The 26209-nt window shown below is 41.6% G+C and overlaps 1 protein-coding gene across 1 annotated transcript in view; it reads left to right on the top strand.

Moving 5' to 3' along the window:
* Window positions 1–26209, top strand: part of KCNQ2 (potassium voltage-gated channel subfamily Q member 2) — a 219983-nt gene that overhangs the window by 115774 nt on the left and 78000 nt on the right. Inside the window, exons 10-15 of the mRNA XM_044659649.1 lie at window positions 518–586; window positions 2190–2219; window positions 8530–8583; window positions 19476–19699; window positions 23734–23842; window positions 25643–25809. Of these exons, the coding sequence (XP_044515584.1) occupies window positions 518–586; window positions 2190–2219; window positions 8530–8583; window positions 19476–19699; window positions 23734–23842; window positions 25643–25809 (653 nt within the window). The remainder of the gene's footprint in view (window positions 1–517; window positions 587–2189; window positions 2220–8529; window positions 8584–19475; window positions 19700–23733; window positions 23843–25642; window positions 25810–26209) is intronic.

The following is a 26209-nucleotide window of genomic DNA, read 5'->3' as shown; positions in this document are numbered from 1 at the left end:
TTACTGTTTTCTAAACACTGATTTTTTTCCACGTTGCTCCCCTGCTCAAAATCTTCCATGGTTCCCTATAGTAAAGTCAGTGCAGTATAGTGGAAAGAGCCCTGAGTTGGAATTCCGGAGTCATAGTTTCCAGTCTTACCTCTGCTGCTAACTAGCTGTGAGGCAGTGGGTAATTCACAATTTCTTTGGGTCCCAGTTTGTTCCTCTGCAAAATGATGCTGTTGGACTATGTCTGAAGTTTCTTCCAGAGTTTCTGGCTTTTTGTTAATCTTCTATAAACAGATTGTTGGGGAGGTCATGGGGCATTCCTTCCCAGTAGGCTAGGGCTGGGGCCGTAAAAAGAGGTTTCTCTCTCTCTTCTGCTAATGTTAAGACCATTGTAGGGTGGCTCTTGAGCATTTAAGTCTAACTCTCTGTATTTAACGCTGTAATGGGAGAATTAGATGAAAGTCTCTTTTGAGAGATATTGGGCTAATCTGATTGGGAACCTAACTCTTTTCTCCTTTTTGTGCTCCAGACTGATCCCACCTCTCAACCAACTGGAACTTCTCCGAAACCTCAAGAGCAAATCTGGACTCACTTTCAGGTCAGTAGCCAAGTGCCCAAAACTCTGGGGGAAATTGATAAAAGATCTCTGTTTCTTTGTGTCTGTGGTTGTCTCTTTCCCACTGTCCCTCCTGTCTGTGGTCTCTGGAGGTCTTCACCTGTCTGGATTTCCCTATAGCTATTCCTTTATTTGTGAAAATTTCTTTCAGTCTTACCACAAAATAACCCCTTCTCCATTTAGCCTTCTCTGAGTATCTTAAAAAGTAGGACAGCTCATTAGCTATGCAAGAGTTGGCAGGGGGTGGATTAGATAGTCTCTGAATCTCCTCATCCTAGGATTCTATCATTTGCTTGCTCATAGCATCTGTTTGGTAAGTTCTTCTTTTTGAGAAATTGGCTTTAAGGAAGTCAGAGGAGCAGGGAGAATGCTAAAATGTGACATTCTGCCTTGGGGTGGCATGACAGATTTTTTAACCACCTGTTTTGTGGGCTTTTGACTTCCAGCACCCTTCTTTATGAAGCTATGGATGACATTACTTTAGGCAATTTCAGTGAGACATTTAGGTTAGGTTGGCTAGTTCTGTTTATTGTTCTAGCTAACTCAGGGTGTTGCCATAACTGAGGAGGCAGGCAGAACAGTTTAGCTGTGGGGACAGGAAGGCAGAAGCTAATGTCATAGAGCATTAGCCCCTCTCCCACTCTGAGGCTACCTATAGGCAGAAGCGTGCCTTTGGGGATTCATTTTTGTGTGGTTTTCCCTGTGCATTTGGTTTTTGTTTTCCCTTGTGTTGTGTATTCTTAGGGGAAATTTTGTGCATTGAGCCACGGGGCAAGCTGCTTGAGATCTTAGGCAGAAAGCACCTACAAGTCTGAGCTATGATGATTCTGTGTCACCAGGTCAGCGGCAATTGTGTCTTTGACACCACTTTCTGTCCCTGACAACCCTTCCCCTTTCTCTCAGGTGTGCCTGGGTCTGAATTCCAGGGAGCCTGTGTGGGACCCCAGCATAAGATGATCAACTCATCTAGACTTTGTCTGGGGGTCTGTGGTTTGGGGTGGGGGTTACTGTGAAGGAAAATGAAGGTGACCTGAATTAGTCCAAGGAGCAGGAGTACTAACCCCCCATCTCCAGGTTTGTATCTTAGCACTTCATAGGGTTGGTTGAGGCATGAGCTGGTTTGGGGTGCTGGGCATGATGAGTGGAGAAATTTGGCATGAGTGATTCCTGAAGCTGAATATCCCTATAATGACTATTCCTAACATCTCCCTCATTGAGTAGGATTGGCAGAGAAGAAACCAAGATCAATCTCTTCTTTTTTAAGCTTAATCCTACCTAATGGGAAAATGTAGAAATCAGAGTAAGCAGGACTCCCATCTCCTGAGTCGCAATAAGAAATGGGATTGGCCTTTTGGGTAAAATGTCTTTTGAATCTCTTGTTGGGAAGACAAAGAAAAAGAACCAATCTCAGTTATCACTCAAGAGTGAAATACCAGGGAGGTGGACCCACAAAGCCTAGAGTTGCCTTTTTCAGGAGGGCTTACTAGTTCTTGGGTGGATGCTGTCACTTATTAAACAGGTGGAGAGAGTTTTGTACCCTTTGTACAGAACACATCTACTAACTCACTGTTGCTTCTGTTTAAAGGAAAGAACCTCAGCCTGAACCATCACCAAGGTCTGTATATCTCCTGCTTTCCCATGCTCTATTTGGTATATTGTGGTATATTGCTGTTTGTGTGTGTATTTTTATAGCTACCTCCAGCCCTCTTTTCCGTCTGTGGTATATTCAGCCAAAGGGAGCTGAGTGCCATGGGCAGAACAAACTCTGTGTGTGCGCTTCTCACTGTGTGGTCTATGGGTGTCTGTGTGACTGTGCCTCTGTGTTCGTCTGTCTGTATCACATGCACAATGGTGATGTTGGTCCTTAAATCACTTTTCCTTTGTTTTGACTGTTTCTCCTCAATGTACTCTGGAATTATTTTGTGGCTCTGTGGATGGGGGCCTCTGGGGACAACTGATGGCAGATTGCACATAGTTTTTCAGGGTCACTTTTCCCACCCATTTGTGGTGAAGAGGCTCCTGGTCTAGCCTGCTACTTTACATGACCCTGAGGCAGAGCTTTTCCTTTAAGACCTCACCCCATTCCTAGTGTTTATTTACTCTTTTAGACCAGAGTGAGATTTCACTCTGTCTAGGCCTTGGCCACCTAAAGTCACTAGGGCCTCTTTGAGATTCTAGGCAGTATCCCTCTCCCTTCTCCTGGCCCGTGGGTGGATGAGTGTGGGACCAGGGTAGTCTGTAGCTTCTGTTCCAGGGTCTGGGATGTCTGTACCCTTTTGAGTCCCTAGAATAATCTTTGCTCAGCATATTTGGCAAAGGACCTTACAAAGACTCAAGGGTATCTTCACAGTGGACTGAGAAAAACTACCTACTGCCGTTCAAGACATGATGCCAGAATGATTGTTTTCATTTTGGCTTTTGCTTGCCCGCCAGGGAGTGACTGCTTAGAGGCCCCAGAGACTTTCTTCCTGTGTGATTTATCAACCCTGTCTCCCCACCCCAACCAAAATCCAACCAAAAGCTTGGAATGGCTATAGAAATTCTGAGCCAAATATCCTAGGGGACTAGGAAGTTCCCTCTTTCTTCTTAAGGACACACGCTATTTTTGGGGAGCCCTTACGTGATGAATTTGGTTCTCTCCTGGCCCCTAGTCTAAAAGAACTGGTGAAAGGCAGTATATCTGACAAGAGGAAAGGAAGATGCTATTATTGCCCTCTCTAGGGTCTGAGTTTCCTCATCTGCACAATGAAGGGATCAGACTGGACAATACCTGAGGATCCTTCCAGTTCTGAGGTTATGAGGTTCTGTGGAATTTGGGTTGTGAGAGGTTGCATGAGCATGCAAAGGTGTGAGGCTTGGCACTTCAGTAGGAAAGCCTTGGCAGGAGACCCATGTCAGAGAGAAGAGAACAACACAATTTCTTTTTTCCCTTCAGCATGAAAAAGGAAGGATAATTTTTCAAACAGACCATAAGGCTATGCCCTCTCTTAATTGAGTCTTCTTTTTCTTACATATGTGTGCAGCCATACCCTCCAAAGTGCTCAATCCACAAGTTGCTAAATAATACCAGTCACCAAGATTATGTTTTCATAGTTGAATTCAATAGCAGAGCCAGTTCATCAGATGCTCCTGCCTCGGTTAGCTTCTGTAAGAATGTGAGGCTTGGCTGTACCAGTGTGAGGTCTGATGTTGGCTTTAGGGGTTTAAAAGGAAAGAATTAGGCCCAATTCTCTATCCCCCATTCCACTCCCTCCATTCTCCCCTGGTATTTTGGAGGAAATTGTTTTTGGCTTTCCCATAAATGAACAACAACTGTGCTCTGAATAGGCTAGCAAACACTATAAGCCTTGTGTTTTGGTCCCAGCTGGAAGTTACCAGTGGTTTCCAGATCCAATGTGGTCAATGCTGAAATTCTCCTTTGGGTCATTGTGCTGTCTTCCCTCCTCCACAGACCATGGCTGGAGGAATAACATTACTGTCCACTCATTAACCAAATTTAACTGAGAATGACTATAAACTCCACCCTTGGGTGGTATCCCCATGTGCTTTCCAGGTTCCTTTTGTGTGGAGTCAGATCTTTCCTTTCATCTAGTTCAATTTTGTTACCTTAGTATATACTCTCTCCTCTCCCCTAGTCTCTCCCTCCTGACCCCATGGTCTTGTGTTGTGAGAATGATCATGAGGTGTCCAAATGGCCCTCTCTGGGCTATTCAAGATTGTGTTGCTTGTTACAGTGACTTGCTATTTTCTACTCCAAGTAGTTTCTAGACAGCCTCTTTGTTTCCCTCTCCCCACCCCCAATTTGGAATATATCACCTCCCCTCACCCCAAATGCTTCTAATCATTGTCATTGCCCTTTTCTGGGTCTCTCTGACTTCTGCTCTGTCCTCTTTGAGATGAGGTGGCTCTCACTGAAGGCAGGATTAAAGGTGAGGACATACCACTGGCTCCTGTGATGACATTCTGTAATGTGCACTGTATGATTTTTTCCTCTCCCCCTCCTTCTCCTTCTTTTTCCTCATTCCTAACATAGCCCAGCCTCTTTCCCAAGTGTTTTTTCCATAAGATGCCTCTTCCATTGATCCTGGTATGTTTCAGGAATTTACCCAAATCTTCCCCCTGTAGATTTCCAAGCCTGATCCACTTAGGAGTCCCAAGGTTTTTTGAGAAAGGGTACATATTGAGATTGGCCTAAGTCTGGGATAATGGTAGTGGAGAGGTTAGTTTCCCCAGAGGAAAGCTAAGAGGTAAGTGGCACATTTGATTTTAGAGTGCTGGCGAACAATGCCCTGAAACCAATGGTGATTTGGTTTTGCCATGTTTGACTGGCACCTCATCCCATATTTAGCGGAAGTCTTATCTTCTGCTTTTCTGAACAATGGCAAGAAATAACACTCCCCTGCATGTGTGCAATTTCCATTAATTAGCTGCCTGATGGAAATTAGATGCTGGTTTCCCTAAATAACAAAAATCAGCCCTAATGGTTGGGATTATGATGTCACGAGTGCTGGTTGTTCACAGAGTCAGGTTTGTTGCTAATTGATCATGAATCTCTGATGTTCTTTATAGCGCGATGCTATGGAAACCCTCCTTCATGGCTTCCTCCTAGCTTCCTGGAAATAGGTGACATTCTATATATCCCCCTTGCAGTCCCCTGCCCAGCCCCCAGAATAGCCTTCAGCTCCTAGCAGATGCTCACATAGATGCTATTGTTGTTTGAAGCAGGGATGTGAATCTGAGTGTTTGTGATTCTTTAGGCTGGTTCTGCTTTAGGCTGGTTCTGATTGTCAATTCTCCTTGCTTCATTTCATACTCTATTGAGGACTTGATTTTGCTAGCTCCATGGTGAGCTTATATTTCTTAGAGGTACACGTTTGGACAGACAGACTTGTTGAGAAAATTTCTGGTAGCTTTCTGTAACATGGAAAATGGCAGGGTGGAATTCCTGCAAGATACAGGGTCAAGCCTCACCCAGAATTCCGGGGAACCCCGCCCTGGAGAACTCTGGGTGAGGGGACAGTTGGAAAGGAGTTAAACAGTTGATTCCTGGGGGTTGAAGTGAGCAGGTGACTCTGCCATTTTCCATGTTACACTTTCTCTGTCTATTCTAGCCCCTACTCCATAGTTTGACTTGGGTCAGATATGGAATTCTAGCCATCCCTGCAGAAGCCATGCCTACATTTCCAGATCCTTCTATTCTAGATTGTGGCATAAAATAAGTTGACTAGCCCTTGAAAAAGTAGATGGTGCTACATATAAGAAAAATCCAACTTGCGGCATAAACTTTAATTTCCTGGATTCAGAGAGGTACCCTTTTTGAACCATATGATTTTGAGAATATTCATTTGTGATTCTGGCCACCTGAGGTCATCATGACCCCAGAGCTGTGCCATTAAATTTATGGCGAATCTCCCTTTCTTGTGGTCTGGTTTAGAAAATAGATTGGAAAAGGCTAGTTTTGTGATACCTCTCTCTTTATAAAATTAGATAGATAGATAGATAGATAGATAGATAGATAGATAGATAGATAGATAGTCCTTCTAGTGACCTGGACTCAAAAGTATTTTAGAGATCTAGTTCCCCTCATGACACCCTTGCTATGGCCTGAGGTCTTGGAGGGCCTGCCTGGCTTCGGATGCCCTTCATTAAGAATTGGTGGATGGTGGAATGCTCTGACTTGTCCCTCATTTTATTTCATCCCATCTCATTTCCTGCTGACTCATGTATTTGTGCTTGGGAGAGGGGAGGTAGGGAATCTCCTCCCATGCCCATGTACCTGGGGATTTCACCTCTTTCTCCTTTCTATGTGCATTTCCCGCCCTTCCACAGCCCTCTGGCAGCCCTGCCCTGAGGAAGTGGAGTCTAGGTGTTTGAGTCATGTTTCTGTACTGTCTGGTCTCGGCCGAGAGTCTGTGTAGGCATTACTGTGCCACCCTCATGATTCCACCTGGAGGGGGCAGGCTGTAAGCTGCTCTGGGGCTGTGCAGAGAGCTCCCTTTGGCTGATCTGAACAGGGGACAGATCAGAATGGGAAGGTGGGACATGAAGTAGGCCAGCCTTTTGCACTATTCTCCATGAGGCAGAGACTTGGCCTTTGGGGTTGTGAATGATATACGGTGATTCACCAAGCTGATGATTTCTCCAGCTGATTTTGTCATTCTTTGAGAACACCAAGTCCTCCAAGCTGTGGAGGATAGTTCTTGGGTAAAACATTTGACTGTAAAACTGATACAGAACAAAACGAGTAAGAAGAAGCAAGATCTGACTATTATTCTTCAAAGCCTAGGTGCCGGTTGCCATTAGTGCCCATTCAAAGGAATCTTTGCCCACTTGTAGCTTATGGTAACTTACAGCGATGCTCTAGATTTGGGCTGTCACAAAAGCAAGTATTCTCCCTGCATGGAATTAATTTCCTGTTCTTCAGCAAAGAAATCCATCCAGGGTATCCATGTGACCATGCGATAGATGGAAGAAGCAGATTTGGGGGGATCTGAAGATTTCTCTGTTAAAGAGATCATGTTAATTATTAAGCTTGTAACTTAATTGGATTCCAGGCTGTTAAACATATTCAAATTAAACTTCAAATGCTCTGGAGAGGGATTTTTTTAGTTATTTGTCAAAAAAACAATTAGACAAAAGCCGTATGGGTTTGGGTTAAATCTTTCTCTGATGTCAGATCCTAGTGCTGAGAGAGGGGCATCTGAAAATGTTGCCAGGAGCTGCTCCATCATAGAGGAACATATGGCAAAGACAGACCTTTGCCAATGAGGAAGCACGGTATACTGTCCAGAGGTTTCTTGAATTTTAAAGTATTTATGTTAGATCCTAGTGTAATAGCCAACCCATGCCTGTTCAGGGGAAGTTCATGGATAAACATTTTGGGCCTCTAGAGGGAGGGAAAGAAGAAGATTGTATTGTAATGTGGGCTAATTCCTTGAAGCAGCAAGTTATGACTGCAAAGTCCTTTATGACCCATTTTACATGTCCATGACTTTCCAAGCTCAAACTGGAATCAGGTTTGGTTTCTCTGCTTTGGAGCTATTGTTAGTTTGCAAGAAATCACCCAATGACACCTCAGCCATTGCCTCCTGAATAATATTGAGTTTTACTTGTGTTTCAGCTTCATCTAATTGTCCTGTCGCACCTATAAAAAGTGGTAGCTGCTCTACGACAGGGGAGGCCTGGCTTGGGGAATGTCAGATGGCGTGAGGCCAAGGTGAAATTAATGTCTGACTCCTCTGGCCGGTTTCATGAAGCTTTGTTGGTGTGTTAACCAGGCAATAAAGCTGAATTGCACTTTTCCCCCTTCCTCCCTAAAACGTTTGAGCTTCAAACGAAGGAACCTCTGAGTTTTCCCTTCCTTAGCTCTGTGGCTTTGCAGGATTTGTGGCATTCTCAAACAGTTTTTGACAAAGCCCAATCCCAAGTATTATTTTTTGTCAGCATGAAAATAGCAAAAAATAATACATGTTATAGGAAATGTTTACTTGAACTCTTAACTTTAGAGAGAAAAGGTATATGTAAACTTCTGGGAAAAAAGAAACTTTTTTTCTTCAAGTAGGCAGAAGAATTGATCTGAAGTCCTCCTTACTACATTTACTGAAGCCAGTTGCTGCCAAAAATCAGTAAATGGTGAGATGAAGGGACTTTCTCAGTGATGCTGGCCTGGAGGCTGAGCAGTGCCCTCTCTGCAGTCTCTGAATTGATTGGTTTGTTTTCTTTTTCTTCCTTTCTTCTTTCTTTTTTTTCTTTTAAACAAATTGAACCCTGCACCCAGGGAGCTGCTCAGTCCAGACTCCTGCTATGAGCCTGGCCCTTAAAAGGATGGCGTTTAATTCTCTTTTGATGCATCTACAAACCAGAATGAAAGTGTCCTGTTTGGCGATGGCTTCCCGAACTAATTTGTGCTCTCCCCTCATTTCCAGTAAAAGCAAACCGTGCAAAGAGTCTCTGTGTGGATGCTGCTCTGGAAACTCTAGGTACCACGGGAAATGCGTCGCACGGACTAACCCACTGCTGCACGGCCCATTCTCTCTGCCCTGCTCCCCCTCTGTTCAAAATACTGCCCTGCTTAATAGAGGTACTAGATGAAGGGGGAGGGAAGACATTGGAGAGCATCTTCGATCCATCCATCACCTTCTACTGGGATAATGGTCCATAGCCACCCTTCTGAGCATCCTGCTCTCTTGCCTAAACCAAATCTTAACCAACATCCTAAACAATGCCTCAGCATTGCAGGATGGAAAATTTCAGTTCATTTTGGTGGTGGCAAAGATGAGGAAAGATGAGATGCTTTTCCTATTTTCCAGAGCTGAAAAAAAAAGTGAAGGGGAAAGTTGTGGTTTCTCTGAAAGCTAAAAAGTAATCCTTCCTGGGTGAGTTGATCCTATAATATCTGAATGTTTTCAGTGAGGCTTGACAATCTAGAACCTCTACTATGCAGTTAGACTAATGTGTAAGCAGCCTATATTGACCAAAAGGATGCCTCTTCTCTGTGTGTGTTGAGGGGGAATGTCTGAGAACCTCAGGGAGGTCCTGACGCACACAGAGAAGGAATGTTAAACACTCATCCCTCCACTCCTCCCTCTCCCCCAGGCCAGATTCAGTGTTCCCTATGCAGATGGCACAAGATGGTGGGAAAAAAAACCAAACATCTCCCCAAATTCCTTATGCCCTTGTGCTTCTTGACAACCTGTCTAAGGAGCATAAGACTTTTCCATGTCTTCTCTCATGTTTCTTTCTATTGTCTTGGTGTGTGACTATGTCTTTCATTCTCCTGCTTGCCCTGAACTTTCTTCCCCACCCTTCTGGCCCCTTCCTTCTCCAACCTCGTCCTCTCCAAAAAGTGGAGCACGGAAAAATGTAGGCAGCCAACTCTCTCCCTTGGGGTTTGATGATTAGTCCTCTCATCGCCTGCATGCGGTCAGTGCTGATGCCCAAAGGAACCTGTGCTGAGTGTGTGTGTGTGGGGAAATGCAGTGAGACCAGGGACCCAGGGGGGCAGCATGCTTTTGAAATGGCATCCTGCATGTGGTATTGAATCCATCTGACATTCTCGGTTCCACCAGCCTTTGTCAAAGGACCACGAACTCCTAGGGAAGCTGGGAGTGTACTTTCCTTATCCCATTTCTTTCTTTCCATTGCCTGCTCAGATGAGGAGGCAAGAATGATGGGATTATAGATGCCTCCAAGATATCTCCAAGTTTGATGTCCACTAGGGAGGCAGAGACACCACTTGGAACTTGTAGGAGGCTTTGCAAAGAGACAACGGCTTCTCTCGTTGGGACAAAGGTCACTGGGGCATAGGGATATATAACACTTGGGGAACTTAAGTAAAAAAGTGAGGTCAGTAATTTAGGGACCACAGATTGAATCACTGATGTTCCTTCTCCACTATAGCTAATTGCAAGATTCTTTTTCTTTGAAATTCTGCACAATAACAAAAGCTAGTACATATATATGTACATATATATATATACATATATGGCACTTTAAAGTCTGAAAAGTGCTTTATATGTGTTATATAAGCCTCACAATAACCCTGTGAGGTAGGTGCTAATCTTATTTCCATTTTACAGATGAGGAAATTGAGGCTGAGAGGTAAAGTGACTTGTTCAAGGTCACACAGATACTACTTGTCTGAGGCAAGATTCAAACTCAGGTCTTCCTTTCTGTAAATCTAATTTTCTGCCCGTTATTCATACTTACTTTCTGTTCACTGAGCTTTTCTTGAGTCTTTGACTTTTTCTCCATTTTTCTCTTTCTTGAGCATTCTTGTTCAGGACTCATTTCCCTTTTCTTGGCTATGGGAATGTATATTGCATTCCTGTTGGTGCTTTCATGGCCTGATTCCGTCCATTGTTTCCAACCTTCCAAGAAAAACCAGACACAATGAAGCCTTTTAGTTTATTTGGATGATATTAATTCTTTTCTTTAGATTCTAAAAGAGGATCTGTACAATCTCCAATATCTCACATTTTGGCCTTGGCCTTTGTTTTTGGACATTTCTAACTAGTTGAGATACATGTTTAGCAGACTTTGCTGGCTGGGTGCTCTCTTCTCAAGAAACAAATATTTGAGAAGTTAAGTTGTGATTAGCAAGATGTAGGCACCTGGTTGCCATAGGATTTAAAGGACAGACTGAAGGAATTTAAAATCAAAGATAAGTTAAGTGTGCTTGACAGAAACACATGTGCATAGATGGCTCTTGAAGGAGTAAGGACAATGGATCAGTGGTCACTAGGATTGAGTTAGTGGTAGGATATTTGCTAAGTGAATGGAAGAAGACAGTCGTATTTGCAACCTTATAGAAGCAATGATTGGTGCAATGATAATAATGGAGTCTATTGATTTCTGGGTTTCTTTAGTTTCTTTATAGGATGAGATGATTTCAGATTAACCATGACTTCAGTGTGACTCCTGTAGACGTTGATGATTGTCATACATTGTCCTGAAGAGCTCTCTGATTCCAGCTCTCAAATGCCCAATCTAGGGCTTCAACCACAGTTTTGGAGGGATGAAAGGACAATAACCAGAAGAAAATAAGAGTAGTGATAGAGAGCCATTATCATTCGAAATCCAAATATTTGAAATATTGGATCTTAATTTTCTAGGTATTTATTTCTAGGAGATACTAACTCCTTCCCATAATGTCAGTGATTTTGATACATGATAAGTTGAATATTTTTCTATCATTGAAACTCTCTATCTTCTCTCCTATTCCCTCTAGAATCATAGACTCCCAGAGTTGGAAGTGGACTCAGGGGTCATCTTAGTCCAAACTGTACCTGAATAGGAATCTCCCATGCAGTATCCCTGATAAGTGGTAATTTCTTTGTTTCAAGATCTCCCGGTACTAGAAATTCCATTCCTACCGAGCCGTCTTTTTCAATTCTGAACAATTCTCATTGTTAAAAAGTTGCACCATCTTTAGGTTGAAATCAGTTTTTATAATTTCCAACTATTGGTCCTAGTTTGGCCTTCTGGGCAGAATATTTTTAATCTCTTTTTGCATAGCTCTTTAAATATTTCAAGATCATGTTATACCAAGTCTTTTCTTCTATAGGTTAAATATCCTCATTAATCCTCAACTGAGAACTATATGACATGAGTTGAGTGCCTTCCTCATCCTGATCAACTTCCTCTCCCCTTTACTTTTTGATCCAGTGACACTGGCCTCTTTGCTCTTCCTAACACTATATTCTCTGTCTCTCACCACAGAATTTGAATTAGTTGTGACCCATGCCTGTAATTCTTGCCCTCCTTACCTTCAATTCTTGGGTTCCCTGGCTTCCTTCAGATCTCAGCTAAAGCCCCATCTTCTTCAAGAAACCTTTTCTGATTCCCCTTAATGCCAATACCTTCCCTCTGTTGATCATTTCTAATTTATCCTCTATATTGCTTGTTTGTATGTTGTCTCCCCCATTAGACTGTAAGCTCCTTGAGGGAAGGGATTGTCTTTTTGACTTTCTTGGTATCCTCAGTGCTTAGTAAAGGGTCTGGCACTTAATAAGAAATGTATTTATAATTTATCCCAAGATTACATTAATTTTTTGAGCTGGCATGTCTTATCGATGATTCCAATTGATCCTATAGTCCATTAAGATCATGTCCCAGATTTTTTTCCACATGAAATTTTTTCTATCTCTGCTGTGCTTGTATACCTCATTAAAAACAATGCTTGAGGGGGCAGCTGGGTAGCTCAGTGGATTGAGAGTCAGGCCTAGAGATAGGAGGTCCTAGGTTCAAATCTGACCTCAGACACTTCCCAGCTGTGTGACCCTGGGCAAGTCACTTGACCCCCATTGCCTACCCTTACCACTCTTCTGCCTTGGAGCCAATACACAGTATTGACTCCAAGATGGAAGGCAAGGGTTTAAAAAAAAAAAACCAATGCTCAAGTGCAAGACTTTATAGTTAATCTAATTAAATTTTATCTTTATTTGACATGGCTCATCATTCCACCCTATTGAGATATTTTTGGATCCCAACTCTGTTATACAATGTATTAACCATCCCTCCTAGTTTTGAGTCATCCAGAAATTAGATAATCATTCCATCTCTGTGTTCTGTAAGTCATCGATAAAATTTTGAATAGAATAGGGCCAAAAATAGAGACCTACCAGTACCCAATCAATTATAAACTGCTTGTTTATTATGTACTAGTTGCTGGACACAATTCTGTGTTGGAGATACAAAGACAAAAATGAAACAGTCCCTGCCTTCAAGGAGCTTACGTTCTATGTACTACATGTACATAGAAGATATGCAAAATAAATACAAAGTAATTTGGAGAGAGGAGGCATTAAAACCTGGGTAATTCATAAAAGGTTTAATATGGAAAAATAGTGCTTGAGTTGTCTTAAAAGAGAACAAGAAATTCTAAGGCTAACCCGAGGAAGGAATGCATTTCAGGCCAGGGAGTTGTCCTTTGTCCGCCAAGAGTACAAAAATGATACCACTGGTGATATATTTTGACTCACAAATAAATTAAAAATAAGTCAATTTAAGTGAGGCACAGCTGCACAAAGTTGTCAGCCTCACTCTCTTTTCTAGAGGCACAAATATCCAATGGCAAGACAAAAGTCAAGGCACATGGTGATAAGTTGGGATGCATTGGATGTCTTTGGTTTCTTCAATGTCTAAGTTCCAAGTCCTCTACTGTGCCTGTTTCTACCACCTTCATGGCCACTGGAACAAATTATTCTCATCTACCCCTTCTGTTGAGGGAAGACTTCACATGCCTGGGACAGATACCCTCTACCTCACTAATGGGCTTGAGACCTGTTGGTTACCCTCAACCTGGTTTAGCCTATCTGCCAAGATAGTTTACCACCCATGCTATAGCTTCTTGGAGCCATAAGTGAGAGTTGGGCAGCAGGTGGACACCAAAGGAGGAAGGCAGCCCAGAAAGGGCTTGGCAAACCCTCACACTAGAGGTATCAGCCTTCTCTAAATTCCATGTACACTCCAGGTAAAAGACACAGTCAATACAAAGGATAAGAGATGGCATCTGGCATAGAACCATCTACCAGGCCAGTTTGACTGAAACAAGAGTACAGGAAGGGGTGCAATGCATAATTTTACAAAGGCTAGTTGGAGTCAGACTGTGAAGGCTTTTAAATTCCAAACAATTTATATTTTATCCCAGAGGCCTCAGGGAGCTTTTGGAGTTTATAAAGGAAGAGAATGATAAGGTCAAATCAATGCAGCTGGGGAGCTCCCCCTAGGTTGTCACTGATAGATTTTTCTCTATTTCCTGGTTCTAGATATTAAATCGGGTTCAAGCTCACCTAAGTGCAGTATTTATTTATTATCTAGTATATATCTCTTCATCTTGTCCATGAGGATATCTCAACGTATTTTTGACAAAAGTCATATTGAAAAAGAATTATACTCTATTCATGACACTCTTGATTCCAAGTAAGTGTTCCCAGATCCTCATTTCTGTCAAAGTTCAGGGAAATCAGTCACCAGGCTCAAGTCGACACCAAGCCTTTCCCAAAAGTATAAGCCTGAAGTGATAGAGATTCCCCATATCCTCCACTAATCACAGCATCCCAGAACAGTGCGACCTGATTTCTACACCTATGGACAGAAGCAGCTTCATTCGTTCCTAGCATTCTCTGCAGGTATTAACAAAGCAGGACTGATAACTTATTAACTCCCTGTCAGGAGTCAGTATGTAGGCAGCCTTGGGCTGTTCAGCTTGTTTCTGGAGCAGGTGCAGTGAAGAATGGCTCAATTTAAGTGTCTTCTACAGCCTCCCTTGGCAACAAGGCTTAGCTGAGCTGTCATTCTTCATTCTTGCCAGTTAAGTTGCCTTGAGTCACTTCATTACTTGGAAGTAGAAGCATTAAACTTCAAGTGTTTTTCTTTCTCTCTTCTCTAATCTTCTCCTCTGTCTGCTTGAATCTGAAGGACCCCTCTGATTCATTTCCATATGTCCTTCATTCAGCCATGTGTAAGTGTACAGTTTTTTTTTGCCCTGCAGATCCCACTACACATCTTGCCTGGCAGAATTGGTTCTGCCAACGCAGTCCAAGCCCACCAGTAGCCCGTGGGCTGTAACAGCCCACGGGCTGTTTCTAACAGTCCACATCAGCATCAGGACTTTCACAACAGTGTATTGTTAATCTTATCACTGCAGAACCAGGGCATTTCTTAATTGCTGAGTGATTCCAGAGTCATATTTCTGCCTGGAAACATAGACTTCTGAGGGCATGGTGATTGGACTTTGGACCATCAGTATGCAGCAGCATCCTCCAGGGATGTTTTAGTTAGTGCTGATTTAAAAATGCATTTTATTGTGGTTTCTATTTCCCTTGGATGATCACATTCTTGGTGTCTCTTTGAAAAACAGGAGCATGGTATAGTGGATAGAGTGTTGGTGCTGAAGTCCAGAAGATCTGGATTCAAATCTCGCTCCAACACTTACTAGTTGTAAGACCCAGGACAAATTTATTTATGTTTTCAACCCCAGACAATTCTCTAGAACTATATGTTATGCAAGTTATGAATTTCATTGGTGGAAGGAATTTTCAGAGCAACAACATTTATGTCCTTTATGCATTAACATCACCTTAAAAATAGCATGCCATTTCATTGCCTTTCTGGGGATAGAAGGTGCATCAAAGAGAAAGATAGTGCTTCAGTGTTCCTTGCAGACTCTGAGGTACCATATTCCTTAGGGACCCATGGGTCCTACATACACCAAAACCTGCTGAAAAGGACCTTTGGCTCTTGTTGAAGATAAACCGGATAGGGAGAAGTTGTCAGTGGCCACCCTTTGTCTTCTCTCCCCAAGTTTGGATACCCTCAGAGTGATGAAGCAGTATTGAGATAAGGTAGCTAAATAGTTCTTTATATCTACCTACCTACCTACCTAGCTAGCTAGCTAGCTAGCTAGCTACATATCTATCTATCTATCTATCTATCTATCTATCTATCTATCTATCTATCTATCTATCTGTCTGTCTGTCTATCTTTTGAAACTCCTCTGCTCCTTCCTGAAAGTCCAGTATACAAGTAGAGAGATCCCAGTGAGAGTAGATCTGATGGCCTCTGTTTCTTGGTAGCCATTCAAAGAAGTATGAAGTTTCATCTTGAGAACAAAGCACGAATTACAGTGAATTTGCTCCTTCCCTATCCCTTTAGCCCCAGTCCAGAGATTTATCTGAGTCTACCTGATCTTCCATCTTATATGCCTCCTGGGAATTCTCTTGGATAACAATGGCAAATACAAGTAAAAGAATGGATCATGAAAATTCACTTATCAATCTTCCAAGCAAAGAAAACTTATTCTCCTTGAATGAAATATTGGCCTCCCTTGATTCTCTTTAGGAAGAATTCCATCATACCATAAACTCTCAGTTTTCCTGGGCAAGTGGTCCACTTTTCAGATTCCCTGAACTCCTGGCATTCCAGCTGCTCCTCTTTTGTTCTTGTCCTTCTGTGCTGCCTTCCTGAGCCTACTGATTTTGAAGCTAAAATGCGATATATCTGCATCAGCTGGCTGCTGGGTTGGGAGTGTTAAGGGAGGCAAGAAGGGAATCAGACATTTGACCTGTAACTGAGATATAACATGCATTGTGAGGCAATTTCATTGCTTCTGGTTTTAGTGGCTGATGTTGTAGTTTGGTTTGCAAATCCATGTGTTTCAAGTAAACTAGAACAGGATGCACCAAAATTTTTGGCAATGGTTATATAATGAGACTTCCTGGTGACCCCATTTTTTATAGAGGGTGCGATTGATATAAGGTAGAGCCATTTTGTACTTCATCTAAGAAAGCTTAGGTAGCAATGTATGCAAAAGACCTCCGTATAATGTCACATCACATACAAGGAGTTGCCCCACAGACTTCCTATAGAACAGGAGGGGTTCCTGAAACTCTCGTATGTTATGGACCCCTCTGGCTGTCTGGTGAAGAAGACCTCTTCTCAGAATAGTGTTTTTAAGTACAGAAAATAAAATACATAGGATTACAAAGGAAATAAATTATGTTAAAATATAGTTCTCAAAAGCATATATAAATGTTATATATGCAACATATAGTATATAAATATAGTTATGAAAATAAAACTTCAAAAACTTATTGAAGAATGCCTGAACGGGAGGTGGTACTTGAATAGAACCTAGGATGGTACCATAATCAGCTCCCAAGATTGCTTTTCTTCCTGGGTCTCTGCACCAACCAAAGGAGCCTGTTCTTCTGTATGACAAAACAGGAATGTCATATTTTTAAATCTCCTATTTTGGTAGACTTTCCATACATACACATAGGTGGCAAAATCTACCCCAACACATGCAGAAGAAGGCCTTTTAACTTTTGCTTTGTTAATATCTCTTAGAGAGAATCCCAGGGACACAGTACTTCTCTCTGCATGGCCTTCCTGCTGGGTGAGAAAATAGATTTAGATTTGCTTAGAGTGTCTGTCCTTTGGTTTTCTCTGTTCCATCTCTTGGCTTATATGCCCTTCCCTGTGCCCCTCCAGCCTGAAGCTATGTCCTTCCCTGCAGGGAAATTGTGTCTGAATGCAGACTCTAGATTTTTTTATGGGAATGGGAGTGCACATAACTGTGGTCTGCTTATTGTTAAGCTTCCCAATGCCAAAGGTATCATAAAGTTGCTTTTGAGGCCTCAACAAGACCACTGGGACCTAAAAGAGACACATCCCCTGATTCTTAAGTCAGAGTTGCACCAATCAATTAGGGTCCATCCTTGGTGACTCTAGGGTGTGTTCTTCCTTGCTTCATTCTCTTCCCCTTGCTGCTGCTGCTGCAAGAAAGTCAGCTGTGAGTAAATTGGGGGTGGAGGTGGGGTATCATAGCCATCTCCATGGCAACTGAATGATGAGAGAAAAGGCAGTGGATTCAGAGAAGCTCTAGGATGTCTAGGATGATAGGAACCAAAGAGATTAAAACAATTTTTTGGGGAAAAAATTTGCAGTTTCTCAAAGATGTGTCCTAGCAGCAAATCTATTCATTTGAGGTCACTTATTGATTAATTTCTAACCCTTGATGATTCTCAGTAGGGTGATGGGGGAAAGCTGGCCAGGGCTTGTAGAGGGGTGCTTTTTTCATAATTGGAAACTGAAGCTTTGCCCTTAAATAGATATAAGGCCAGCTTTACCCATCTGCTATATAGGTCAGATCCCATTACAGAAGATCTTTTTATAACCCGAGAATGTCTGAACCCCAACTGACAGCTCCATTATTTCAGACAAACTCACAAAGAGGACATTTCAGGTCCTTAAAAGAATAGGAGTAGTTTGCTTTAGTGGGTTTGACCTCTTTTCCTCTTATGGGTAAAGGAGCTTCAATGACAAGAATTGTTGTCCATTCATAGTGATTAAGGACCCTGCTTTTTAGCCAACAGATTTGATTCTTTTAGACTTTGGTACTATGTGCCCATGCCCAAACCTAGCAGTCTAAGGCCACTGATGCTTCTGTTCCAAATGACTTTCAGTTCTGTGAATCATAAACCTACTAGGATTGGGTTGGCTTGCAAATAAGACATAGTGACAAGTATTTTTTTTCTTCATCATTCTGGTAGGCAGAACCCAGGCAGGGAATTCACAAATAAGGAGGCATGATCCTAAATGGTTCAAGTAAAATGGCATGTACCCCCTTCCCAAGGACGTGGACCAAACACGTGGGTTTGTTGCTGAAATATGGGTATTGAAACATACCAAGTTGTATATTGATGCCTTGATAGACTCAGTCCATCTATAATTAGTCTACCACTTGTTAGTGGGAATGGGTCTGCTTTTGACTTTGGTGTAAGTCGAGTTGGGGGTGGGGCAAAACTGGTGAGAAGGTGTCCTCGTGGGTGTTAGAAAAAGTTTTGATAAAGAATGACTGGGTACAAAATGGGGTAAATGATAATTCCAGAAAAGCCAAGATAGATTCAAGAATCAGAAAAAAAGTGTTTTAGGGAAAGGAAGCACATAGCCTTTTTTTCCCTTTCCCTTTCCCCCCTCTTTTTTCCCTCCCTTCCTTTCTCTCTCTCTTTTCTCTTTCTTTCTTTCTTTCTTTCTTTCTTTCTTTCTTTCTTTCTTTCTTTCTTTCTTTCTTTCTTTCTTTCTTTCTTTCTTTCTTTCTTTCTTTCTTTCTTTCTTTCTTTCTTTCTTCTCTCCCTCCTTTCTTCATTTCTTGTTTCTTCCTCTTTTTCTTTCTTCTTCCTTTTCTTTCCCTTCCTCCCTTCCTCTTCTCTCTCTACTATATCTACCTACCTATCCACTTCTCTCTCTCTCTCTCTCTCTCTCTCTCTCTCTCTCTCTCTCTCTCTCCCCACCCCTCTCTGACTAACAACTGATTATGCTAAATTCATTTTCTCAAAGGGTTCTCAGAGAGGTGGTAGCAGTGGGTACATGAGGACAGGTATGGAAGAGGCTTCTTGTGCCTTCACATGATAGCACAAAAGTGATTTAAGGATTCACAAACATCACTAGTCACTCCATGGGCCTCATTCTGCAGTCTTTACCTGGGCCAGTCTCTCAATTTGGGAAATGGACCAGGTCAAGCCTGTGGACTTGAGCCTGTTTCACATTCTCCTGAGACTGGAGGACATTTCTTTTTCAGCCTTCTTCATTGAGCCAATTTTTCTCTGAACTAACTTCCCTCCCCACTTTGCTTTTTTGATTCCTTCTTATGGAAGCTGTTCTGAACCAGACATTTTCTGCCTTCCCATTTTTTAGTTTTATATTTTTGTTCTCCAGCCAGAGTCTCTCTTCCATTGAGTTGAGGTGGTGTCAGTCATAAGCACTTGAAAGAAAGCCTGTGTGTTCTTTCTGGAGTGACTTCTCTTGCTGTTTTTCTGTATGTGTGTGTGTCTGTCTGTCTGTTCCTGTTGGTTTTTCACTTGAACAGTCAGAAGGTCAGTTTGAAAGATCGTGTCTTCTCCAGTCCCCGAGGCGTTGGTGCCAAGGGGAAAAGTTCTCCGCAGGCCCAGACTGTCCAGAGGTCGCCCAGTGCAGACCAGAGCATCGAGGACAGCCCAAGCAAAGTGCCCAAGAGCTGGAGTTTTGGGGATCGAAATCGAGCTAGGCAAGCATTCCGGATCAAAGGTGCAGCATCAAGGCAGAACTCGGAAGGTGAGCCTAAGTTGATTAGGTTGTGCCTTCAGTGTATGTGATTCTAAAGGCCCAGGCCTTTCCTTCCAGGCTACTGTGACCAGATGATAATCCAGTGTTGGTCTCCAAATCAATGAGGCAGTATTGTAGGAGTTGAGGTCATAATACTATACTGCGGTCAGAGAATAAGTAGAGAGTAGGTAGAAACCCCATGTTTCAGTAGCTGGGCAGTTTCCCAGTATAGCTTCAGGCCTCAAGAATGGCTACACTATGATTAATATTGTATTCTATGAATAAATTAAATCTTTTCTTGCTTTCATGTTTCTTGGTAATTAGTGCCTATTCTATTTAACCACTCACTTAACAGATATATCAAATTAATTTGTTTACTTCCTGGGCTGAGAAAACTTTTGAAATCCTGATATTTAACAATCTTTCTTATTCAAGAGGAAGTTGGGGAGAGGCAAACTTTACATCATTCAGCAAGAGGGATCAACCTGAATTTCAGAGACTAGTTAAGTAGGGAAGCAAGATGGGGAGTCAGAGTAGAGTTTCACCTCTGTGGTGAGGTTGTTACTTATTATAACAAATCTTTAAACCTCAAGCACCCTCTCTCTCTGTATGTGTGCATATGACTATAGTATATACATTCATGTATATAGTGTATATGCATATTTTGTTCAGTTGTTTTCAACTGTGTTCAATGTGACCCTATTTGGGGTTTTCAATGCAAAGATATTAAATGGGTTTGCTATTAATTTTCTAGCTCATTTCACAAAGGAGGAAACTAAGGCAAATAGGATTAAATATTTGTCCAGGATCACATAGCTACTAAGTGCCTGAGGCCAGATTTGAACTCACAAAGATGAATCTGTTCTTCCTGACTTCAGGCATGGTGCTCTATCCACTATCCACAGCTATCCACCTAGCTGCTCTATATAGCATACATATCTCTGTCTCTATCTTTGTCTCTATTCATCCATCCATCCATCCATCTCTCCATCCATCCATCATCTATCTATCTTTCTCTATCATCTATCTATCTATCCATCCATCATCTACTATCTATCCATTATCTATCTATTCATTATCTATCATTCAATCTATGTATCCATCATCTATCTATCCATCTATCTTTCTCTCTACTATCATCTGTCTTTCTCGCTATCATGTATCTATCCATCTATCTATCCATCCATTATCTATCTATCCATTGTCTACCTATCTGTCTATCTATCCATCTATCTATCCTTCCATCATCTATCCATCCATCATCTATCTATCTATCTATCTATCTATCTATCTATCTCTCTATCCACCTATCTATCCATAATCTATCTATCTATCCATCATCTATCTATCTATCTGTTTGTCTATGTCTATCTGTCTGTTATCGGTCTGTTCATCTGTTGTCTGTCACTATCACTCTCTATCTCTATCTATAGATATATATGTGTAGAAAGATAGATAATATGTATAAAGTATATATATAGTATACTAACTGTATATATGTTGTTATAGTAGTAACATCCAAGAATATTAGACACACCTTTATTTTAAATGTAAGCACAGAGTAGTATCTGAAGGTCACCTCATACCATCACCATTATTGTTAGGATAGTTCTGTGTCTTTTGGTAGCCTTTCACATATATGAGATATTATTTACCTTTTACAACAGTCTTCTAAGTTAATTAGTGTAGAGAGCCATAAACAAACAATTTGATCCGTAATTCATATCAGATCCAACTATAACTGATGATTATAACCAATGTTAATTTCTTTCATTATTCAAAGTTTTCCTGTCTAATAAATCATGTTATTTTGAAGAGAAGGGGGATATGTCAGGGGCTATTAAGAGAAATTAGAATCTCAACTAGATATTTTTATCTGGACCCCCTCAAAAGATCAATACAGATTGGCAGAGCCGTGTATTGGTTTTTCTCCCTATCAGGGTCGAGACGGAGTGGGATATCTAAGATAAAAATATGAGATTCGTCTTTTGATTCCTTTCATAATTCTTACCTTCCTTCAAAATGCATTATAGTCTTATTGGAAAAGCTTTGGGCTCTCAGCACTCCAGCAGGAGGGGGGGGCTAACTCTGTTACCCTTTGACTGAGAACACAGATGGCTGGTAAGGCCAAGGTTGAACCCTTGGCAGGGCATTTTGCCCAGAATTAAAGTAAAATAATGAGGCTCAAAAAAATTGTTTAATACCATCAAGGCTGAGAACTGCCGGGGCTTTCCGGCCTAACGAGATGTCCCAGGCTTCACTTAAAGATAACACATATAGTTGATAGTTTAGCATAGGTTTTTTAATCTACACCTGGAGGCTTCTAAGGCTTTTGTTTTGATTGTAGTAAAAATCTTGCCCTCTGTAACTGTGGGAAACTTTCTTGGGCTTTTGGGGAAAGGGGCTCTTTAATTTCTTTTATAATAAAGTGGCTACTTCAGTATTTCTTGGAGTACTATGAGCTAACAAGCTGTGCTTCCAATCTGTTTCATTCTTTGCATCCGACCACCCTAGGCCACTCAGATTAGTCTCTGGTTATAGAGCAGGATCTCTAAAAATTAGGGCCACACCCCCATTTTTACAGATGTGAATATTTAGGTCTAAGGAGATAAAATAACTTGCCCACTAATTAGTGGCAGAGTCAAGAATGGGGGCAGCTAGGTGGCGCAGTGGATAGAGTGTTGGATCTGGAAATAGGAGGAATCATCTTTGTGAACCCAAATCTGGCCTCAGCTATGTATTAGCTGTGTGACCCTGGGCAAGACACTTAACCCTGTTTGCCTCATTTCCCTCATCTGTCAAATGAGTTAGAGAAGAGAATGGTAAACCACTCTAGTGTCTTTGCCAAGAAAACCCATGAAGAGTTGGATACAACTGAAAAATGACTAAATAGCAAGAATAGAATCCAAGTCTTGACTTTTATATCTTGATATAACATGCTGCTTTCAGAAATAGAAAAAATATTTTTTTATTTATAGTGTGGTTCCCCTCCATTAACAGAACTGATCTAGAGTGGGAAGGAAGGAAATAAGTATTAACATTAATGGTGTGTCAGCACTTTACAGATTTGATTCTCATAACAGCTCTGGGTGGGATGGATAGATACGATTGTTATCCCCACTTTATAGCTGAAGAAACTGAGGCAAACAGGTTTAAGTGACTTGTCCAGAACCACACAACTAGTGAGTGTCCAAGGCTGGATTTGAACTCAGGTCTTTTTGACTCCAGGCCCACCTAGCTGCCTCTACTTGGCTTTCTTTGATATTGATGTTCTATATGTGTCGAATGGAAAGAACATAGTATAATGAAAGAACATTGAGCATGGAGTCAGAAGGCCTGAGCTCATATCTACATCCTACCAATCCAAGTCATGTGACTATAGGCAAATAATTTAACTTCTCTGAGCCTCAATTTCCTCCTCTGTCAAGAGGGTATGACGATTTTTTTCTTTCCTTTTGCATATCTTAGTCAATCAAATAAAATTTGTTAAGGGTCTGTTAGGAACTGAGCTAGGCACTAATACAAATTCAAAAGGGAGAAGACCACCACCTCAAGAAGCTTATATTCTCCTAGATGGAGACATTATGTTTGTTGCTGTTGTTCAGTTATTTCAGTCATATCCAATTCTTTGTGACCCCATTTGGGGTTTTCTTGGCAAAGATACTGGAATGGTTTGCTTTTTCCTTCTCCATATCATTTTGCAGATGAGGAACCTGAGGTAAACAGGATTAAGTGACTTGCCCAGGATAACTCTGCTAAGAAGTATTTGGGGCCAGATTTGAATTCAGGAAGATGAGTCTTTCTGACTTCGGGCTTGGTGCTCTATCCACTGCGGCACTTAGCTGCCCAGCAGTAATTATAGGGACACAATTATAAGTGACGGTGTGGGGTGCTCTAGCTGTTGTTTCAGGCATCCCCAAATAACCTCATGTGGCGATGAGCATGCTCCTCTTTGATGCACATCCTCCTGCTGTCTGGGGCTCTGTGACCGTCTCCAGAAATGGTAATGAGCTAATTCACAGCCGGTGTTTTCTTTCACCTAGAAGCAAGTCTCCCAGGAGAGGATATTGTGGATGACAACAAAAGCTGCAACTGTGAGTTTGTGACGGAAGATTTGACTCCAGGCCTGAAAGTCAGCATCAGGGCTGTGTGGTAAGAGTTCTAGTCATGCAAGCCAAGAGAAGCAAGGGGAGGAGTGAGAGAAGCATTTTTCTTGACCAGCTAAATTCATAGAGACTTATAAGAATTTAAAAGGGAGAGACCCTAAAGAGTTTTCTACTATAGAGGTAGTCTACTGATTACTGACATTTCCCAAGGTTGCCCTCCTTGTATAATAATAGCTAACATTTATATAGTGCTTAGTATGTGTCAGGCCCTTTGCTGAGAGTTTTGCAAGTATTACCTCATTTGATCTTCAAAACAGCCTTGGGAGGTGGGTGCTGTGATTATCTCCATTTTACACATGAGAAAACTGAGGCAAGTACTGGTTAAGTGACTTTCACAGGGTCATCCATCTAATATCAGAGGCCAGAGTTGAACTCCTGACTCTATGTCTTTCACTCTATCCACTGCGTTCCCTAGTTGCCCCATTCTCCTTTATACAAAAGTCTTTTATAGAACTAAACTTTGACATGTTTTTGCTGCAAAAAGACATCACGAGGAATCATAATAAATGCCAAGGATGCTTAATTCAATTCTGACACTTCCATTTGTTTTGTATTTCTTTCATAGAGGAAAAGAAAAAGGGAGAGAACTTCCAAGTTCTGAAACCAGGGTATTTGGGGTTCTTATAAGGTATCTGGGAGAGCAAATGGTCCAAAAATGACCCAAATGGACCCCATCTTGAGCAAAAGTGTGAAGTTTAACTTCAGGGACCTGTTTGAAGTATTCCTCTCCATCACATATTGGGAACTTAATGTGTGTCCCTCTTTGGAGAATATACCTTATTGAAAGAGTCAACAGTAAAAAAAAAAGGCAAAAGTATTGGACTTAGGAGACAGAAAACTCAGCTGGTGCTGCCATTTATTTATTTTTTCCTTAAAAATATATTTTTACCAATTATAGATTTCCACATAAGTTTCCTCAAGTTATAGGATCAAACTTATCTCCCTCCTTCCCTTCCCTTCTCCCTCCTGGTGCTGGCAGGTGTTTCAATTGGGTTACATATGTGTTATCATGCAAACTATATTTCCATATTGTTAATTTTTGTGAATAATCTTATAAAACCAAAACCCCAAATCATATGCCCAAATAAATAAATGAAAAATCACATGCTTTCATCTGCATTCCACCTGCAACAGTTCTTTCTCTGGAGGTGGATAGCATTCTTTGTCATAAGTTCCTCAGAATTGTCCTGGATCATTGTATTGCTGAGAGTAGCTCACTCTGTCACAGTTGATCATCTCACAATATTGCTATAACTATGTATAATGTTTTCCCAATCCTGCTTATTTCAATCTCAGTGCTGACATTTATAAACTGTGTAATCTTTTGTGGGCTATTGACCATCTCCAGTCCTAAGCTTCTTCATCTGAAAAACTGACATAATACTCCCTATGTTGTCTAACTCATAGAGGTGTTGGAAGGACCAGGTGAGAAGAGTGATGGGAAAGGGCTTTGAAAAATGTTAAGTTCTGAACTGGTGTGTCATTATTGTTATAGCTTTCTAGAATAAGATATTAATTGTATGGTACTGATAAGAAATATAGAAGAATTTAGCAGGAGACACTGATGTAATCTAGTGTTGTTCAAGTCAATTAACATTCTGACTCCTCAATGGTGGTAGAGTTCAATCTCCTTTGATGTGGACGGTAAGAGGTATACCTGGAGGCACAGGACAGGGCTGGGCATGTGCTCTACCTGTGGTAGTGTCCAAAAGCATCATTTGCATTTATGTTGTTATGGTTTCTATTGATCTTGAGCTTTCAAGACCCTTTCTGTCTTCTCCTTTAGTGTCATGCGCTTCTTGGTTTCCAAAAGGAAGTTTAAAGAGAGCCTGAGGCCCTATGATGTAATGGATGTCATCGAGCAGTACTCAGCTGGACACCTGGATATGCTGTCCCGGATTAAAAACCTTCAGTCCAGGCAAGACCCTCCTCTGGCTTTGGTTCTGTTATGGGGTGGGTGTGAGAGCCTGGTCATTCAGCTACTTCCTTTGTTTTGGGCGTTTTAATCTTTTTACAAAACTAGGGGAAAATTCATGGTTTCTTCCAAATGGTTAAGGTAAGGAATGTTAATGGTTGTACCTGTAAATATAGGAGGTTTATCTCCCTGCTAACCTTTTTCACTGGTTCCATATATAATATTGGAGCAGAAGGGAACCAGACAGAAAGCTATAAGAGTGGATCCACCTAGTTTTTTCTGTGCTTTTGCTGAATTCCTTTCTCTTTCTCTTTGTTTCTCCCTATCTCTTTCCTCTCTCCCCTCCTCTCCTCCTTCTTTCCACTTCTCTTCTCCCTTTCCCCCTCCTCTCCTCTCCTCTCCTCTCCTCTCCTCTCCTCTCCTCTCCTCTCCTCTCCT

Source organism: Gracilinanus agilis, chromosome 2 (genome assembly GCF_016433145.1).
Source record: "Gracilinanus agilis isolate LMUSP501 chromosome 2, AgileGrace, whole genome shotgun sequence".
Taxonomy (NCBI): domain Eukaryota; kingdom Metazoa; phylum Chordata; class Mammalia; order Didelphimorphia; family Didelphidae; genus Gracilinanus; species Gracilinanus agilis.
Note: the sequence above shows the minus strand (reverse complement) of the source record. Positions and strands in the feature narration are given on the sequence as shown.